Genomic DNA, 22,350 nt, shown 5'->3' with positions numbered 1-22,350 from the left:
CCGTAACAACACTTCCAACATATGTTACATACAGTAACAGTTTCACCTTGCATCTGTTTTATACACTTAATCCACTACAGCTGACATGCTACTGGTTGATGTTACAGCCAGTCTTAAAATTTGTAGAATGAATAGAGACATTTTTCTATCATAAAAGATTTTAATTTTGTCTTAAAAACATTTCCTGTATGTGTTCTTTGAGAGTTTGGTAGTTTGTTGCACCAAATCAAACCATTGATGTGTGGGATCTTATTGGTTGTTTTTAATGTTGTTTTGTTCTGGAAATGGTTGAATTTTGTCCTGGCATTGTGACCATATACATTACTGCACTTGGTAACTTCTGTTAACTGGCTTATAAAAAATGTAATTAATGTAGGAAAAGACAGATTTCTACTTATCGTAAAGAAGACACATCAAGTTGCAGACAGGTACAATTGAAAGACACTCAAATATAGCTTTCAGTTACAGCCTTCATCAATGAAAGACACACACACACACACACACACACACACACACACACACACACCAGCAAGCACACACCATCACCAACTCCAGCATCTCGGACCAGAATGCAACACCACATGGGACGCAAGCAGGAATCTGTGTATAGTTGGAGAGAAAGATGAAGATTGTCTGGTGGAGTGTGCAAGGACTAGACTGCCAACAGGTACAGCATCAGGAGGTTGTGGGGCAGGGAGGTGTTGGGGGCAGGGGGGGGGGGGGGGGGGGGGAAGAGAGGAGTGAGGAAAGACGGGTGGATGTGTTGGCAGAGGGCTGCAAATAAACAGGGTTAGAGTTGAGAATGGATAGGAGACGATAGGACAGAGGGGTAGAGGGGTAGAAACTGCTGGTTGGAGGATTTGGGGACAGTATGTTACCATAGGTTGAGGCCAGGATAATTACAGGAGCAGAGAATGTATTGTAAGGATAACTCCCATCTGTGCAGTTCAGAATAGCTGGTGGTCGAGGGAAGGATCCAGATGGCTCAGGTAATGAAGCAGATATTGATATCAAGTGTGTTATGTTCAGCTATCTCCTACACCACAGGGTGGTTGACTCTGGTCTTGGCCACAGTTTGGCAGTGGTCTTTCATCCTGGTGGACAGTTGGTTGGTAGTCAAACCAATAGATAAAGCTGTGCAATGACTGCAGCAGAGCTGGTAAATGACATAGTTGTTTTCACAGATGGCCCAGCCCCTGATGGGGTAGGATAAACCTGTGACAGGACTGGGATAGGAAGTGTTGGGTGGGAGGATTTGGCAGGTTTTGCATCTGGGTCTTCCACAGGGACATGATCCTTGTGGCAAGGGGTTGGGATTGGGATTGGCATAGTTACAGAGTAGGTTGTTATGGAGGTTGGGTGGGCAACAGACTACCACTTTAAAAGGGATGAAATGTATCTCAAGTAGGAAGTCCCTCATTTCAGGGCACAATGATAGGTAATCAAAGCCCTGGCAAAGGATGTGGTTCAGTTGTTACAGTCCAGGTTGGTACTGGGTGATGACGGGGACACTCCTCTGTGGCTAGTTCGTGGGGGTGGATCATATCCCTGTGGAAGACCCAGGTGCAAAACCCGCCCAGTCCACCCACCCAGGACTTCCTATTCCAGCCCTGCCACAGGTTTATCCTACCCCGTCATGGGCTGGGCCACGCCTGAAGGCAGCCATGTCATTTACCAGCTCTGGTGCAATCATTCCACAACTTTTTATATTGGTATGACTACCAACCAGCTGTCCACCAGAATGAACTGCCTCCTGTAACCTGTGGCCAAGAGCAAAGTAAACCACCCTGTAGCACAGCATGCAGCTGAACATAACACACTTTATTTCAATGGCTACTTCAGTAACCAAGCCACCTGGATTCTTCCCTCCACCAACAGCTTTTCTGAACTGTACCTATTGGAGTTATTCTTACAAAACATTCTCCACTCCTGTAATTATCCTGGCCTCAACCCATGGTAACATACTGTTCCTACACCCTTCACCCAACAATTTCCACCCTCTCTGTCCTGTCATCTGCTGCCCATTCTCAACTCCCACCCTGTTTATTTGCAGCCCTCTGCCAATACATCTGCCCATCTTTCCCCACTCCTCTCCTTTTTCCCCCACCTCCATGCCCCACAACCTCCTGATGTTGGGCCTGTTGGCAGTCTAATCTCTGCACGTTCCACCAGGCGTATCTCCTGCCATCCGTATACCACATCCATTCCCCTTCCCTTTCTCCAACCCCTCCAGATTGCTACTTGCATCCCACGTGATGATGTATTCTGACCAAAGATGCTGGACTTGATGGTCATGTGTGTGTGAGGTTTGCTTGCTTGCATGCTTGCTTGCTTGCTTGCAGTCTGCAACTTGACGTATCTTTACAGTAAGTAACAATCTGTGTTTTCTTACTTTGTTGGTATTCCTAACTGGAGTTTCCATTGTTTGATACAGAGAATGTATTGTTAGGTATATGTGCTGCACAAACACTTACCTACATGAATGTGTTTGGTCCAACCCCATGTATAAGTCTTATTGCAATTTTCTGTAACAATAGTATTCTCTTTATGTGTACATCAACTGCACAGCCCCAAAGTTCAATTCCACAATTGAGAAAGGTGTAAATTGCTCCACAATATACCATTTTCAATGTTTGATTAGGAACTAACTTGGCAAGCTGGCTGACGATTACAAGGCAGTACTGACATTTCTGTATGGAAAATTGATTTGTCTGTCCACTGTTGTAACAAGGAACAGCAACACATTGTTGAAATGGTGCAGCATTGTATTATTAATAGCACACACTGATTTTTGCTGGTATCAGTGTCCCAAAAACACATTTATGGCTGACATTACATGTGGACAACTTGTATACATTCCACATACAGTATGTACACAATCTTCACATTGGTGACAATGCCACACTGCTTCAATTTTGCCACTGATTAAATGACAATTATCATTTGCTTCTGTTAATACTTTTCACTGATGAAGCCATGTTTACATGGAATGTAATCAACAACACATGTAATGATCATTGAATATTGCAGGATAATCCAAGTGTTACAGTGGAAACCAGTTTCTATGTTCCTTTTCCAATCAATATATGATGCAGCATGACTGGTGATATGTTGACAGGTCCAGTTGTTTTAGAAGAGTGAATGACAGGACAGAATTACTTGCATTTTTTTGGAAAACTCAGCCATTCAACACCATAAGCACATTCCTTTCGTCATGTAGACTGCAATGTAAGATTGAGTTCCTCCACGTTTTTCCACATGTGTGAGGAACATCTTAACCACACTTGCTCTAATCACTAGACTGGTCATGGTAGTACAATTAACTGGCCACCAAGTTAGCCAGACCTTATGCCATTCAAATTTTGGTTATGGGCTTGGATGAGGTCTTAGGTGTATAAATGGAAAGTGTACAAATGTGAGATGAACTACTAGACCACATCATGGATGTTGTTGCCCTAATTATGCAACATGGAGAGGTACTCAGACTGCAGTGTAACTGACAGTGGGATATTTGAAAATTATTGTGAACTATACAACAGCTGTAATGTGACGTGTATGGTAATACTTAAATGTGGATATTTTAAAAATAGTGTATTTCAATTGATACTTTGTAAAGTGCATGTTTTACACATGTATTTGGTTAAAACCTGACAATGTGCTCAATAATACATAAAAGAACTAACCATGTTAATTAGACATGGTCCTCAGAAACCATTCTGAATAGGGCATATGTCCATATGAATTTTTTGCTGCAAGTGATCATTCCTGCCATATCCCAGAGTATAAGCCATTCCTCCTGGGATTCTCTGTAGTGACTGAACAGGTAATTTCTTGTGTTGCAATGTAAGCACTTTGAATTTTTAATATCGATTGATATTTCACTAAAAAATGAATGGAAATCTGTTTTGCCCCTTAAAAGTGGTTGAAACTTGGTAGCTGAATGCATGGTGGCTTAAGCATCCTACTTAAATGACTTTGTAAAAATGATGAAATTTTTGTGTTTACACATCTTCCAATTTTAAATATCTGTGCCCTTTTTTTTCCTTCTTTTCTGGAACATTTTCTTCAGACTAAGATATTGAAAATACTCATAACTTAGTTGTCATTTGTATCTAAGAACATATGTTTTAAAGACATTAAGAGAGATTTGTGATGTGGGCTCATATTGTCTGTCTACATCTATTGTTTTAGTTCTAAGTTTCCCTATGGATGAGCCTTACATATACCAATAATCACAGCAGTATAGGTTTTACTAGAAGACATTTTATAACACAATATGCAGTATTACAAAAATGTTACATTTATTATATTTGAAAAATACATGTACAGCACATAAAAAGTACATTTGTGCATATTAAGGCACATCACGACAATACACTTACAAAGTGGGATACATAATGGTCTTAAATTATTCAACTGAAAACTAATCTTAATGACAGTTATACAGATATATATTTAAAAGTTTATGTTCACTGTAAATGTATTCTTTATAACACAAATCATCGCAATACACTGCAGATATTGTTCAAGATATTCTAATGTCGTCGTCGTCGTCTTCTTACTCGTCTTATGGTGTATGCTGCAATAAAGAAGATTAGTTATTTTGAATTCATAATTGAATATAAATTTTGCTTCTCTTCACATAAACACCAAAATATATAACATACAGAACAGACATAATACTTTCTCATTTACTCTAAAATTGTTAAGAGTAGAGGAGTTAACTTTTGAAATTTCAGCTGCAAAAATGCTGAATTTGTTGTGGGACATTGTGGAATACTCCAGATTTGGCTACTATAGTTTCATGGAATTCCAATAGATGGCAGTGCTATATGCATCCTTCAAAATGGCGTTTGTAATGGAGGTGAATTCCAAGCAGAGAGCTGTCACTTAGTTGCTTATGGTGGAAAACAAGAGCATCACAGATATTCACACGTGTTTGCAGAATGTTCAAGATGGTGCCGGTTAATGTCGTTAGTGAAAACCGCCAGCGCAAAAATGCAATTTAAAGTGACAATAACTGTAAAGCGTGTGCTAAGAAGGTGATAAAAGGAGTTCAGTGCACAGAGTGTCGATGCTGGTTCCACGAGAAATGCTCAAAAGTGTGTGTAGAATTTGTAACGAACTACTTCACTTGGATATGCCGTACCTGCGGTGTGGAAACGCATGAACGAGAAATCACAAACACTGTTAGGGACAAAGACAAAACAATAAAAATGCTTCAGAGTGGTATCGATGCTTTAAACAATAGGTACATTGCTCTCAGTGAAAAATACAGTGACATAAAATAGACTATGTGGAAAATAATCCCATCCAAATGACTTCCAAGTATGGATATGTGGCACCGAGCAAAAAACAGCGTCTCCTCAAGTATTATGCAGGAGAAAATCAAAAGGGTAAGCAAAATAACTGTGACCAATAAATCATCACACTGGATTTTGAAGAATGTTACGAAATACTGTGCGAAAAAAAGACTGATCAGCACTCTATTGCTAATGAATACAAGACGTCTGATGTGAAAGTGCAGTAGTGTCCGCAGAAACACGAGGTGAAATTATTTGGGGACAGCCATGAGTGAAACATCTCAAATCTAATGTCAATGCAGGCTGAGAACAGTGTAAGTATTTACAGTGAAGTAAAACAAAGGGCAAATTTCAACACAGTTACTGCTGGTATAAACAATGAATGCTCCAAACTCACAAAAAAGGCCTGTGCAGTGCTGATCGGAGGTACAAATGACGTAAACAAAAACAATGCCAACCGGTTCATTCAGAAACTGATCTTAGTAACACAATACTTACACTTCACAAATGTTACTGTAGCCACTCTACCACTCAGGTATGACCTGTCTGATTGGTCATGTGTCAATACACAAATTAGGCAAACTAATGATAAACTGAGATATTTTTGAGCTAAATTTACAAATGTAAAATTATTAGATATTAGTGGCTATGAAAGGAACAGTTTCACTACACATGGTATGCACCTGAATCAGCATGGCGAAAGGGTACTCATCACAGATATAAACCAGGCTAAAGAAGAAATCTTACACAAAAAAAGAACATCATTATTATGCCTATAATTGTGCTGGGTGCTCCTTCACAGGAAAACTGCTAAAATGGACCAAATCTTCCAGGATTTGGTCCAAAACTAATGACAAGCTTCCTGATAAGGAAATTAAAACACACAAAAGTAAAAAATAAGAACTTAATGGCTCAGAGAGGGAACAAAATAGATGTAAAGTAGGCCCACTTATCATCTTGCAAGTCAAAATTTGCAGCATTAGGAACAAGCTGTTAGAGTTGGAACATATTTGAAAAATAAAAAAAAAATGTGATGTACTGTGTGTTTCAGAACATTGGCTTACAGAATATCAAGTAGATTTGTTCATACCTAACGAGTACATTCTGGCAGCTATAATGTGTAGAAACAACAGAGAAAATGGAGGGGGCTGCAATATTTATCAGACAATGTAGACAATTCTCTAAAATATATGTAAGTTCATGGTCCTCAGAATTAAATAGCAAATTTACTTGTATAAGAGTGATACACAAAAATATTGCAATTGTTAGCTTGTATAGATCACCAAACAGTGGTGTTAACTTATATTTTGAAAAGTTTGAACAAATGATAAGAAAAATCTTAAAACTCAAAACAAATGTAGCAATATGTGGTGATTTTAACATTGACTTACTACACACACAGGAACTCAGCACAAAAACATTCTTAAACCTACTCAGATCACTAAATCTATGTTATACTAACAATCGCCCAAAGAAGAAACCTGAATAGTGTAAGCATTGCAGATGAATGTTTTGCAGATAATGATCCTCTACTCCCAACACACCAGTATACACAGCCAGATAAGAATTATAAGGTTGCAAATAAGAAACCAAGCATGACATGGGTTAGAGGTCAGAAAGAGGAATATATCAAGTTATTCACAGACTCCCTCAGAAAGGTAAACTGGGGCTTTGTTTATGAATATGACACAGATCAATCAACTGTTGAAACTCTATTTAATAATTTCATTACGACATATACTGACTTATGGTACTCTTGTTCACCAATGAAAAGAAACAGTACTAAACCAAATAGAAAATGAAAAAAGCTTAAATGGTACACTGATGACCTTGCTAATATCCGGAAAAACATGCTTTCACTGTACAAAACATTTAAAAACAACGGCAAATGTGCGACAAAACAAAATGATACTTATTATAAAGACTACCTGACATATAAAAAACATTACAATGCCAACCTCAACCTTAGCAAACAAACGGCCTATGAAAATTACATAGAAGGAGCCCCAAACAAATGCAAGGCTGCTTAGGATATTATAAAACAAGAACATACCTCTACCCAAACACACGATGTTCTACTTGAGCCAGAAGAGGTCAATAATTATTTTACAACCACAGTAAATAAGTTAAAATCAAAAATTAAACAGTCAGACATACTAGCAATTGATATACTTGCTGATCAGCTACCTAAAAGCCACAAATTTCACTGGGACCCTGTCACACCCACAGATGTAATAAATGTTGTTAGAAAACTATCAAACTCGAAAAGTATGGCCTACTACTGGCTATGTGACTACACAATAAATAGGACAACACACTTCACTTACAGTCCACCTGCTTTTATTATGAATAAATGCCTAGAAGTTGGAGTTTTCCCTGATCAGCTCAAAATTTCCAAAGTTATACCTATATACAAAAAGGGGGAAAAACACCTCCCTGAAAACTATAGACCACAAACAGCTAAGTAACTATTTTGTAAAGTAGGACCTTCTCCATAATAGACAGCATGGTTTTTGACAAGGGAAAATACCACCTCTGCAGTCCTTGAAATAGTTAATCAGACATTAACAGCATTTAAAAATAAACAAACAGTCTCACTTGAACTTTGTGATCTGAGCAAGGCATTTGATTGTATCCCCTTTTTATGTCCTAATAGCCAAACTAAAGTATTTTGGTATAAATAATTGAGAGTTATAAATAATCAACTCTTATCTACATAACAGGAGACAATTTTGTGTCAACACTCTTCCATGAATAATGCCATAACTTGTTTACCTCAGGGCTCTGTCCTTGGTCCTGTCTCCTTCATTGTTGCAATTAATGATTTGCCATCCTATATTGGGCCTGAGTCAGTTATCTCCTATGCAGATGATACAACCTTAATCAGCAGAGATTGAGATTTCTCAAAGCTACACCAGAAATCACAGGGCACTCTCACCTTAACACTAAACTGGTTCTTGGCTAACAAACTTCTATGTAATCCAGAGAAAACTCAGCATCTGCAGTTGGGACTGGCTAATAAGGAAGAACCAAAATTCATAAAACTGCTTGGAATACACATTCATTTCAAACTTAACTGGCAACCTCATATCAACGATGTCTGCAAAAAGTTATCAAGGGTGTCCTCTCTAATTGGGAAAATATCTGATCTAGTGAGTAACAAATATCTCAGAGCAGCTTACTTTGGACTTTTTCAGTCTCATATATCTTATGGGCTGTTACTATGGGGCCACTCATATCATGTCAGTGATGTACCACTGATGCAGAAAAAGGTGCTACGAATAATGTGCAAGGTTGGTCCACGGGAACACTGCCGTCCCTTATTCATCATAATGGAAATAATGACAGTGATAAATCTTTATATATATATATGCATCACTGATATATGCTAAAAAGAACAGAACCAAATTTAATGCCAGAGAGAACATACACTTTCATGACACGAAAAACAAATAGAGTATTGACATTCCTAGACACAGACCGACAAAAACAGGCTACTCTCTCAAAGTGAACTGTTTGGAATTATTTAACAAATTACCACATACTGCAGTCAATACACCTTTCAACAATTGTAAAAGTAAACTGCACAAATGGTCAATTGACAATCCATACTACAGTCTTACAGAATCCTTGGATACTTGTAACATAGAAATTGAGTTTTAAGTCTATGATTGCAATACTGTACAACTTATTACTATAGCATAAATAATTTGTACTTGTAATGTAAACACTAACTAATATAGTAACTTTGTATGCAGCTAGACATCATTATAAAGCCTATTTCACTGCATGTGGTCAACGGCAATTAAGGAATCTGAATCAGAATCTGAACTGGCAGGGAACAGAAGCATGGTGAAACATTGGGAAGGCATCTGTCATCATCGGAACAAATTCTTGCAAACCTGTCCCATCTCCTGCATGACAGCTGACCACACACAGCTGCGACTCTTGCAATGTTGGAACATGCAGACACTCTCATAAGAGGTGATCAATGGATCATAATCAGACATTTTGCTACATCTCTGTTGGTAGTACTCACACACTCATCCACCAGTTGAGGTACTCAAGGGTGTCAGCACTGTAGGTTCCTTGCTGTCTAACACAAAACCTTAAAGAGCAATGAATTTGGCCCAGCGAAAGATGCACTCCACAGGAAGCACAACTAGGATGATGGGGAGAATATTGATGTAGCAACACATTGCTCTTGTCATCAACCATTAGAGTGGTACCATGTGCACCATGGCCCCAGTAATGTGGTGTACAACCAGTGTGTTTCAATGGAGATTACACTGAGGTGATCAAAGTCATGGGGTAGCCATAAGCATATATACAGATGGTGGTAATATTGTGTACATAAGGTATAAAACAGAATCGCATTGGTGGAGCTGTCACTGTACTCAAGTGATCCATGTGAAATGGTCTACGACATGACTATGGCTGTTCAACGGGAATCAACAGACTTTGAACAGGGAATGGTCATTGGAGCGAGGCACATGGGACATTATATTTAGGAAATAATCAGGGAATTCAATATTCTGAGATTCACAGTGCCACGAATGTGCTGCAAACAACGAATTTCATTCATTACCTCTCACCACAGACAGTGCAATAGCTGATGGCCTCCACTTAATGACTGAAAATAGCAGCATTTACGTAGAGTTGTCAGTACTTACAGACAAGCAAGACTGCAGGAAATAACTGTATGAATCAATGTGGGACATACGACACATTGATCCTGTAAGACGGTGCAGCAAAATGTGATGTTAAAGGGCTATGGCAGCAGATGACCAACGGAAGTGCATTTGCTAACAGCACGACATCACCTGCAGTGCCTCTCTTGGGCTCGTAAACATATCACTTGGATCATAGATGACTGGGAAACCTTTACCTGGTCAAATGAGTCATGACTGGTAAGAGCTGATGGTCTGAACATGACACAGACCCCACGAAGTCACAGACCCAAGTTGTCAACAAGACACTATTCAAGTTGATGGTTGCTCCATAATGGTGTGGGCTGTGTTTGCAAGGAATGGACTGGATCCTATGGTCCAACTGAACTGATCATTGACTGGAAATGGTTATGTTTGGATACTTGGAGACCATTCATGGACTTCACCTTCCCAAACAATGATGGAATTTTCACTGGGCCACAACTGGTTATGATTGTTTTGAACATTCTGGGCAATTCAAGTGAATTATTTTGCCATCCGGATCACCTGACAGGAATCCCATAAAATATTTATGGGACATAGTCAAGAGGTCAGTCTGCACACAAAGTGTTGCACTGGCAACACTTTCACAATTATAGATGACTACAGAGGCAGCATGACTCAGTATTTCTGTAGGGATCTTCCAACAAGTTTTTGAGTCCACGCTACATCAAGCTGCTGACTACACTGGGCAAAGGAGGTCCAACACGTTATTAGGAGTATCCCATGACTTTTCTCACCTCAGCGTATGTTGAAAAATAGTGGTTTGTGGCCAAAAGAGTGGAGAATAATATTGTATATTGGAATTCTGAATAAAACCAACCTGCTTCAAGAAAAAATGTATTGTGTTACTTATTGAATGCACTTTGTATAATTCTCATTGGCTATGGTATCCCAGACAAGTCACTGATACAAATTTAAATCACTTGTCAACAGGGGCTTCCATCTACAAATGGTTATCAATACTATAGAAAGGCACAGGTAATATGCATAATATGATGGGAGATAGCCTCTAAAATGTCTTACTTATAAGCTCTGATTCATTACAAAATATATGTCTGTAAATGGTGCATTGTTTACAGAGAACTTTTATATCAATAATCATTTATGAGGGAAATTATTTCAGTCTGTACTTACAAAACAGAGAAACAGAAAACAAAATTCTCAGCAGTCATGCTGACCTCGAATGTTCAATAGTTGCCAAGATGGCTGATTAGATGGTCAGGCAAGGAAGAGACTGTATGCTTTGGCACATAGGAAACTGACATCTCAAATCATTTTAGATTGTGTCATGTCAATAGTTTCAATTGTGGATAGTTCTTGAACTGTTATTAACCTGTCTGGTAAAGATTCAACTGAAATTGAAATTTCTCTTCTAGCAAAAGGAAGCAATTTTTCTGTGATGCCCTTTAAAGTACCCACAGAGGATATTATAGTAAATATTGAGTCAGGGATCTGACAGATGAGGATAATGCCACAGTCCTGATGAGGAGTGAGGACTATCATGAAAGGATCGACAATATTTTGGATCCCACCATTTATGACAAACTTCAGAAGGATCCTACTAAGAAGTTTTTAAATATCACCAATCAATTGGTTAAAGCATCTTCATTCTCCCCTGACAATAAGAAGTTACTCTGCAAAATGGAAGCCAAACCACCTAGGCTCTATGGATTACCCAAGGGGCACAAACCACAGATTCCTTCCAGGCCTATTGTGAGTGCTATAGGGTCTCCCACTCACTAATCACCTAGATGCCTTGCCTCACTGCTGCAACTTTATTTTGTGGAACTGACAGTCATATTAAGAATTTATATCATTTCATTGACAAATTAAAAGAAATGCACATGGACCAAGGTGATATCCTTATTAGTTTTGATGTGTCATAATTTACCTCAATTCCAGTGAATGAAGATATCTCATGTATAGTGGTTATTTTTCAAGCAGTTCTTGTGGAATTATTCAGACATTGCATCACCATGCTCTATTTTCAATACATGATCTTTATGAACAGATTGACAGGGTGGCTATGGTCAGTTCTGTTAGTCTGGCTGTGACCAATTTGAATATGGAGAACTTTGAACAACAGGACTTTCAGACTGCCAGTAAAAGACCAACCAGGTGTTATCATTATATCAGTGATATTTTTGTAGTATGGACACACTGTGCAGAAATGGATGCCTTACTGATACGTCTCAGCAGTATCAATCGGAAAATACAATTTGTGTATGGAGACTGAGAATAATGGTCAACTGAATTTCTTGAATGTGTGTGCTATCAAGCCAGGGGCAGGATGTTAGGCCATAGGGTACACAGAAAAGCCATGCATACTAACCATTACCTGCATAAAGATTTTAACTGCCAACCCAGATGATGCAAGAGGTAGAGAGGGCACACGAAATTGGTGAACTGACTGACTTAAAAGACAAGTTTGAAGATCTACTGTCACCATTAAAGAAGAATGGTTATTCTAACCAGGACATAGATCAAGGACTTCAATCTAGGGAGAGAATTGGGATAGATGAGGTATGACGGCTGCCCAAAGGGAAAGTTTTCCTTCCATTCATCAGTACCATTACACAGTACATTGGGAAAGTGTGGAGTAAATATGGTGTGGAAACTACCTTCAGATCTACCAGGAATATAAAAGAATGTTTGAGATCAGAAAAAGATATACAACATCCTTTGGCTTCACTGGGTGTATATAAAATTCCTTTTAGCTGTGGATTGGTTTATACCGGTACCACAAAAAGAAGTGTTAATACCCGTCTGGTTGAATACAAGAGGAATTGCCACCTGGGACATACAGATAAATCATACATGGTGGAACATTTTTATCAAGAAGGTGACCATGGAATAAAAGTCACTGATAGAAGCATTATATCAAAAACCTTGTTATTATCATGCACATATTTATAGAGAGGATATTAAGATTTATAAATACCATAATAATTTTAACAGAAAGAGGAACATGATAAATTATATAAAATTTGCATGTCAACATTGCAACATAAGAATGACAATTTATTACTTTCAGTTGAGAATGTTGGCATCACCAGAGATAATCTCACAGTCAATGTCTTGTGATGGACTGTGATGCCCTCTACACTGCTCGTATATTTGCCACATTACCTCTGAAGATGTCTCCCACAGTCAGAGAGGAAACATTAGGAAAAAGTTTTGTATGTCAACCACAGCCTATCAGGCTGGAAGTTTTAAATGAGGTGAGTACCAGCTGTGAAAGCTGATATTATGTGATTAAGTTATGTAGTGCTTGTCATGGAATACAAATGAGGTGTACTGATCTACATCTGCACCTACATCCGCATCTACATCTACATTGATACTCTGCAAATCACATTTAAATGCCTGGCAGAGGGTTCATTGAACCACCTTCACAATTCTCTATTATTCCAATCTCTTATAGCGTGTGGAAAGAATAAACACCTGTATCTTTTTCGTACGAGCTCCAATTTCCCTTATTTTATCATGGTGATCATTCCTCCCTATGTAGGTCGGTGTCAACAAAATATTTTTGCATTCAGAGGAGAAAGTTGGTGACTGGAATTTCGTGAGAAGATTCCACCACAACAAAAAACACCTTTCTTTTAATGATTTCCAGCCCAAATCCTGTATCATTTCTGTGACACTCTCTCCCATATTTCTCACTAATACAAAATATGCTGCCTTTCTTTGAACTTTTTCAATGTGAGTCCTATCTGGTAAGGATCCCACACTGCGTAGCAGTATTCTAAAAGAGGACAGACAAGTGTAGTGTACACAGTCTCCTTAGTAGGTCTGTTACATTTTCTAAGTGTCCTGCCAATAAAACACAGTCTTTGGTTAGCCTTTCCCACAACATTTTCTGTGTGTTCCTTCCAATTTAAGTTGTTTGTAATTGTAATACCTAGGTATTTAGTTGAATTTACAGCTTTTACATTAGACTGATTTATCATGTAACCAAAGTTTAATGAGTTCCTTTTAGCACTCATGTGGATGACCTCACACTTTTCATTCTTTAGGGTCAACTGCCACCTTTCACACCATTCAGATATTGTTTCAAATCGTTTTGCAGTTTGTTTTTAACTTCTGATGACTTTATTAGTCAATAAATGACAGCGTCATCTGAAAACAACCAAAGACAGCTGCTCAGATTGTCTCCCAAATCATTTATATAGATAAGGAACAGCAAAGGGCCTTTAACACTACCTTGGGGAGCACCAGAAATCACTTCTGTTTTACTCTATGACTTTCTGTCAGTTACTACGAGCTGTGACCTCTCTGACAGGAAATCCCAATCCAGTCACATAACTGAGACGATATTCGATAAGCACGCAATTTCCCTTCGAGCTGCTTGTGTGGTACTGTGTCAAAAGCCTTCTGAAAATCCAGAAATATGGAGACTTTTGTATCCCCACCCAGAGATGGAATAGGTTCAAATGGCACAGAAAGTGTTAAGATAAAGATACTCAGCATTGCTATCCAATCTGCTAACAAGAATCACAACACCAATGAGATGTGGCTCACTGTGTGGATAAAATACGTCCATGTAGCAATGAGCATGCAGTTTGGTTTGCTTGTATGAAACTATTAGTAGAGCTGTTTATGACCCAGTTGTAGTCTTTGAATTTCCTTTGCTTACATTTTAGCAGATTGTACTAGGTAAGTTTTGATCAAAACAAAAGGTCTTATTAGGCTCACAGCTTGGATATTGAAGTTACTCGCTCCTTTCACTCGGTGTCATCAATAATGTACATCCACACGCGGCTTCGCTGCACCAGACGGTGACTTTTTCTACAACCCATACTCTTTGTCTATCCAGCAGGATACCGAACATGGCTTAGAGAGAGAGAGAGAGAGAGAGAGAGAGAGAGAGAGAGAGAGAGAGAGAGAGACAGCTTGCGTGAGTGCATGCACGCAAATGCGTTTCATAGACTGTTAGACAAATGATTACTTTAAACAGTTTGTTATCTTGAATTATTAAAGAAGAATGTGCATCTTATGAGTAAACAAACATTTTATATTTAATCAAATACCAAATGGAATAAAAATTGAAAGTAATGTATACTCACTAGTTAGGGATAACTGTTTCTGTTCTGCTTGGAGAATGTAGACGATCTCTGTGAAAATAGAAATTTATTATTTGAGAATCAACTAGTACATGAAACCCTTAAAAGTTAGAACTAAACATGAAATCTTGCACACAGTTTAATTGAAGATGTCCCCAATAATCACACACACACACACACACACACACACACACACACACACACACACACACACACACACACACACAAATAAAGAGAGAGAGAGAGAGAGAGACTTTAGCATGACATATTAGGATCTTCCTCTTAGACTTTGAAATGATAGCCTTAGTGACAGGTGTGTACAGGTTGGGTAAAATAAAAGATTTAAGAGCATTTGATTGTGGCCAGATGGTCAAGATTACATCTTAAGTGAACCAGTTGTTGGACTTCAATAGATTTCATTGCCTATAGTGTACTTTGTATACCTTAGCATGATGAAACTAGTCCCACCAGTTCAATATGTTGCAGACAGTGGTTTGTGGAAGATGCAATTAACAGTTGGATAGCATTCATTATGACAGAGAGTAAATGGTCTGCAAGGGAGCATATCACTTATTAATTTAATTCTGGTTAAGAATAACATTTGTGTGTCTTATTGTCGTCGAGCATATATACCATCAAAAGTCATTTATTCTCTATATGATACTGATCCATGTTATTCATGTGATTACTTCTCAACTCACAAGACAGATTACCACTGACCATCTGCACTGAAAAATCAACCATGGCAGAAAATAGCCTGCATTGTGACAAAATAGGAAGTTAATACAATAGCACCTACCAATATCTAGATCATTAGATATTAAACTCACATGCCAAAATACTAGTCACCACTTAAAAGATCACACTGGTTACTTTGTAGCACTGTGCATGGTACCATGCAGTCATATGACCTATATCACTAGTGTAGATCATGGCAGTTAACTGGTGTGTAAGTGCCAATCGACTGCATGGAATCAGTGCAATTAGATGAGTTGATATGGAGATATGATAAAATAGCAGAAAGGAGCTACTGCACTTGGACATGCCAATGACCACATCCTGAATGAAGTTGCACAATTTATTATAGAAGTTATTTCTTTTGGTGAAGTGAGTGACATATTCATGTACCTGAAGCTATTTGTAAAGGCTAGTTTCACATATTCAAGGACATTATTTACTGAGCCTGACAATCCCATTCTATCAGTAACGGATATCAAGTACTTGTTAAATAGATTTGGCACACTATGCCCATCGGTTACTAATGTGTCATCTACCCTTAATGCTATTTTCTCCTGTTCCTTTCTGGTTCTACTAGTCTCCTCTTTCACTATATCCCTTATTGTTTTTATTTTGTTCCCTGAAGTTGCTATCTTCTTCTCGTAGTGCATTTGTTTAGATGTCTGAATTAATTTTTTTAAATATTTTACAGTATTCCTTGTATTTAGCTAAATCATCAGCATTGGAGCTATTCTTGGTCGACAGATACATTTTTCCTTTTTGTCTTACAGGAATTCTTTATTCTTTGTGTAATCCATGGTTTTATTATAGACTTCTGTTTAATTTGAGTAACTTTTAGAGGAAAACAGTTTTCAAACATGGTACTGACATTGTTCATGAATGTGTTATATTTTTCATTCATGTCAAGAGCACTATAAACATCTTTCCAGTTCATAACTTTGAGAAGTTTTCTAAAACACTCAATTATTGGTTGATTGACTACTCTCCTGTACTCAGATTTAGTAGTCTTTCTAATCTGCTTAGAATTTACATCTAAAACAAGGAGCTGTCCGAGGTGTCTATAAGTAATGATGTACCACTGGCAGCCATGCACCATGGTGTAAGAACACTGGTTGTAAAAATATCCTAATAGGGACCGAAGGAAAGTGGTATGCCTTGTAAATAACAGTAGGTTTCAAAGCACACACAAATTACTACTGTCAATGAATATAGGTCTATCTAAACCAGTTTCCAAACCAATACTAGTAAAGGTTCTGCATGCAGCTGACATTCAAGACTTGGGTACCTTCCAAAATGCCACTGCTCACAGCAACATTCTCAGTGACCAAGTGTTGTGATTTCTTCTACATCATCAAAATTTTGTAGACACTCCTATCTTCCACGATGACAACGGTTGTGTTCACACAGCTGCACACATACATTCATTATTGAACACACATGCACTGTGTTGTACCTCAGATGGTCCAATAATGTCTGGGACTATTGGGACCAATGGGTGAAATATAGCAGTCAACATCCCAACAATTTCACACTACAAGACCTAATCATAAATGATTGGCTTCAGTTGGATACAGCACAACTGAGGAAACTTTATTTTGTCAAACTGATGTATTTTCAAGTTTATATGTAGTGTTAAATCATATTAGTATGTTGTCTCCTGTGGGTGACCAGTTTTTTGTCCACTGTCCATACTAATTCCATTGGAGAAGAACTGAGGAAGTATGTGACTGTGACTTGCCAGGAAGTCATCATAGGATGAGCTGTCGAATGCACGGTAACCAGTCCACTAAGTTCCCATAAGAAGATCGTCATCTCTTGTTACTGTAGAATGAGCAATCACACGTACATCAGGGTAGAGTATCACAGAACAACAATACACAATTAATATTTTCAAAATGCAATGACTATCAGCACGTTTGTATGTTCTATGATCACGTGTATAGCAAACATTACATGCATGCTGGAAGCTTGCGCTCATTTCACCCATAACATGCATAAGATCTTCACATTTCAGAAATTGTTACCCAAATAGAAATTTTCATAGGATAAATACCAGTCAGAATGTGTGTATGTTAATGCAGTTTACTGATGAGGCTACATAAAAATATGACGTAATCAATGACACACAAAGAAACAGTCTGTCACCTCAGGACAATATCAGAAGATACAGCAGGAAGAAAAACATGTTGGCTGAATAACTAAGAGAACATTGTTCTGGCATTACAGAATTTAGCATGCTTCTTCTACATCTGTATCTACACAGATACTCCCCTAGCCACTGTACAGTGCGTGGTGGAGGGCACCCTGTACTACTGCTTGTCATTTCCCCTCCTATTCCACTCGCAAATAGAGAGAGGGAAAAACGACTGTTTGTTCACCTCTGTATGGGCCCTATTTTCTTGTATCTTATCTTCATTGTTCTTATGCATGATGTATGCTGGTGGCAGTAGAATCATTTGGCAGTCAGCTTCAAATACCGGTTCTATAACTTTTCTTAATAGTTTTTCTTGAAAAGAACCTCCCCTTCCCTTGAGGGATTCCCATTTGAGATCATGAAGCATCTCTGCAACACTTACATGTTGTTCGAACCTACTGGTAGCAAATCTAATCACCTGCCTCTGAACTGCTTCAATGTCTTCCTTCAATCCAACCTGATACAGACCCCAAAAATTCAAGCAGTGCTCAAGAATAGGTTGCACCAGCATCCTATATGTGGTCTCCTTTACAAGTGGACCAGTGTTTCCAAAAATTCTCCCAGTAAACTGAAGTCAATCATTTGCCTTCCCTAACACTGTTTTCACATTCTCATTCCACCTCGTATAGCTTTGCAACATTATGCCCAGATACGTAAAGGAACTGACTGTGTCAAGCAGGACAACAGTAATAATGTATCTGAACATTACAGGTTTGTTCTTCCTACTCATCCACATTAACTTACATTTTTCTACATTTATGGCTAGCTGCCATTCATCACACCAACTGGAAATTTTGTCTAAGTGGTCTTGTACCTTCCTACAGTCGCCCTACTTTGGCACCATGGCATCATCAGCAAACAACCGCAGACTGCCGCCCACCCTGTCCACCAAGTCTTTTATGTATATAGAGATCAACAGGGGTGCTATCATACTTCCCTGGGGTGCTCCTGATGATCCCCTTGTCTATGATGAACACTTGTCAACAAGGACAATATACTGGATTCTATTATTTAAGAAGTCTTCATGCCACTCACATATCTGCCAACTTATTCCATATGTTCGTACCTTTGTTAACAGCTGGCAATGGGACACCGTGTCAAGTGCTTGCTGGAAATCTAGAAATAAGGAACATGCCTGTTGCCCTTCATCCATAGTTCTCAGTATACAATGTGAGGAAAGGGTAAGCCGAGTTTCACATGCATGATGCTTTCTAAAACCATGATGTGTGGACATAAGCTTCTCAATCTCACGAAAGTTTATTATATTCAAACTGAGAAGATGTTCAAGGATTCTGCAGCTAGCAGAAGTTAGGGATATTGGTTTGTAATACTGAGGGTCTGTTCTTTTACTTTTCTTATATACTGGAGTCATCTGCTCTTTTTTCTAGACGCTTCAGACTTTGTGCTGAATGAGAAATTCACAAGAAACGCAAACTAGGTAATGGGCCAATGCCATAGAGTACTCTTTGTAAAATCAAACTGGTATTCCACCCAGACCTGGTGATTTATTTGATTTCAAATCTTTCAGTTGTTTATCTATCCCAGGTATGCTTATTTCTATGTCATCCACATGGGAGTCTGCCTGATGGTCAAATGACAGTATGTTTGTACAGTTCTGCTGTGTGAATGATTTCTTAAACATGAAATTTAAAACATCAGCTTTCATTTTGCTATCTTCAACTGTCATGGCAGACTGGTCAACAAGAGAGTGAATGGAGGCCTGAGACCCACTTAGCGACTTTACACATGACCAGAATTTTCTCAAGTCCTCTGCTGGTTCTTTTGCTAAGGTGTAACTGTGGTAGCTGCTGTGTGCCTCATGCATAGATCATTTTACAGATGCACAAATCTCTACTAATCTTCACTTGTCATCATTTGTGAATCTCCTTTTGAACTTAGAGTGCAGCAGCCTCTGCTTTCTCAGCATTTGCTCAATTTCGTTATTCAACCATGGTGGGTTTTTTTCCATCCTTTACCCACTTACTAGGCATGTAACTCTCCAGACCACGATTTACAATCTGCTTGGACTTTCTCCATAATTCCTCTACATCCACCTTACTGGAACTAATTCACTGTCTAACTGAGATGTTAATAACTGCTTATCTGCTCTATCTAGCAGAAACACTCCCCTAGCCTTCTTGAATGATTTATTAACTTTCATAATCATAGATGCTGTACTGACATCATGATCACTAATCCTTGTTTCTATACCGACGTTGTTGATAAGGTCCAGCCTATTTGTAGCTACAAGGTCTAAGATATTTCCATTGTGTGTGGGCTGCTGACCTTGCTGTTCAAGACAATTTTCAGAAAATGTGTTGAAAAATATTTCACATGACTGTGTCTGTCCCCCCCCCCCCCCCCACCACCACCCTCCCAATGAATCCATAACATCCCAGTCTATACTCAGTATGTTCAAGTTGCCTCCAACTAGTATTGCATGACCTGGGTATTTATGCACTATTGACTGTGGACTTTCTTTGAATGACTCTAGAACTGTCACAGCAGAATTGGGTGGCCAGTAAAAACATCCAACAATTAACTTAGTTTCACCTACACCTGCTATACGTGACCAGATGACTTCTGTTCAACCTCAATAAAGACAATATTTTGTCAACTGCAATGGACACTTCCCCTCCAATGGTCTCTAATCTGTCTTTCTGATATTCATTCCACGACTTGCTAAATACCTCAGAACTTTCCTCTTTGGGTTTCAGCTCTCGGTCCCAGGGATAATTTGAGTGCAAGAACTTTCCTGGAGGGTAGTAAATTCAGGAACTTTATTACAAATATTTTGACAGTTTACTGATAAAATTCTGACAGTGAAAGTGTTTTTATTCTGAATGACGTTTGACTTCCCTTGCTGTGAATCGACTGGCAAGTGTTCATTAGAGCAGCTCAAACTACCACGTGTGCACTCCACAAGTACTCTGCTACCCGAGTAGCCGCTTCATTTGTGTAGTGTACCCTGGACCTATCAAGGAGAGTCCTGCAAACCGCACATGATAAGAGTAGGTCTGTAAATCTGCAGCCAAGATCATCACAGACTTTACAAACCCTTTGGTTGAGACCCTCCATCTGGCTCCAAACCAAAGGGCCCCGATCAACTCTGGGAATGATGATGCAGATTGAGAGCTCAGCTGGCATCCTGTGTGTGAGGCCAGCAGTTTTCACCAAATCTGCCAGTTGCCTACTCAAATTGAGAATCACCTCAGAACCCATGGGACAGATGTCGTTGGTGCTGGCGTGAGCCACAACTTGCAGACAACTGCACCCTGCACACTCAATAGCCACAGGCAAGGCCACTCCATATCTCGGATGAGGCCTCTGGCAGACATGCCAACTGCACATTGGCTTTATTTCCAGCCCTCAATGATATCTGCCTAAGAGGGTCCGCGATGCACCTAACATTGGAGCTCCCAATAACCAGTAAACCTCTTCCCCTATGTGCCTGCTCGGACCCTGCTGAAGAAGTGGCCACCTGTCCACTCTCAGGGTGAATGGCCAAGGCGAGGCAGCCAGTCTCCACATTGGCCCCCTGCCTCGAGCAACATGAACGTGTTACCATCTGCCACTCACCCTGCTGTGAGGGCTGATCCAAAGCATTGGGTGCGCTAGGAGATACCTTGGAAGCAAAGCCTGTGGGCAAAGCAAGTGACACCTGAGATGTCCCAAACTTCTCCGCCACTGCTACACTCTCAGGCAGCAGTCTGAATGTGACTGAGCATAATTAAAAGAGCACTCAGCTCTTAATAAACTGCGAACAGCTCCTCCTGCATCTGTACACAGCATGCACACATCCTATCCATCCTAGCAAGACTAACTGAAGAAGTGAACTGTAAAAGCAGACAATCCTAGATGTGTGACTTGCTGCCCCCTGATCTGCCACCAGTGGATGCTGATGCATTAATAAACTATGTAGCTGGTTGTTCAGTGAGCAACTACAGTGTTAGAGACTAAATGAATTTACGCTTACAAAAACATGAGATTAAACCCCTAAAACACAAAAACACACATGAACTTTAATAAATACACGACGTGGAAAAAAACAGAAAAGGATACACAGTTAACTTGCTGCTCTGTAGGCACACTCATATCACCTGCCATGAGTTGGAGCCTGACTGACTGGCATACTAAATGAACAGATGCATTATATCCCCCACTTTTCGTAATTCGTAGATTTATTTAGGCAGTATCATTATCAGGTAGTTGCAGGCAGTAAACAGTAAGTAAAAGATAGTAGAACATGGCCACAGTGTGGGATGTTCTCCATCCTGTCTATGTGACTGTAGTGGACCATACAGTGTCAACCACAGTCTTCTATAAAATCTAAGTTC

The 22,350-nt window shown here is 39.2% G+C and overlaps 1 protein-coding gene and 1 long non-coding RNA gene across 2 annotated transcripts in view; one reads left to right on the top strand and one right to left on the bottom strand.

Annotated features, from left to right (window-relative positions):
- LOC124723187 overlaps nt 1-22,350 on the top strand; it is a 58,098-nt gene that overhangs the window by 34,529 nt on the left and 1,219 nt on the right. Inside the window, exon 3 of the long non-coding RNA XR_007006532.1 lies at nt 13,050-13,236. This is a non-coding gene — a long non-coding RNA (uncharacterized LOC124723187). The remainder of the gene's footprint in view (nt 1-13,049; nt 13,237-22,350) is intronic.
- Nucleotides 4,468-22,350, bottom strand: part of LOC124723186 (protein PFC0760c-like) — a 125,577-nt gene continuing 107,694 nt past the window's right edge. The window contains exons 7-8 of the mRNA XM_047248378.1: nt 15,085-15,132; nt 4,468-4,579 (exon numbers count right to left, since the gene is read on the bottom strand). Coding sequence (XP_047104334.1) covers nt 4,536-4,579; nt 15,085-15,132 — 92 coding nt within the window. The 3' untranslated portion in view covers nt 4,468-4,535. The remainder of the gene's footprint in view (nt 4,580-15,084; nt 15,133-22,350) is intronic.

The sequence above is a fragment of the Schistocerca piceifrons genome, chromosome X (assembly GCF_021461385.2).
Source record: "Schistocerca piceifrons isolate TAMUIC-IGC-003096 chromosome X, iqSchPice1.1, whole genome shotgun sequence".
NCBI classification, from domain to species: Eukaryota; Metazoa; Arthropoda; class Insecta; order Orthoptera; family Acrididae; genus Schistocerca; species Schistocerca piceifrons.
Note: the sequence above shows the minus strand (reverse complement) of the source record. Positions and strands in the feature narration are given on the sequence as shown.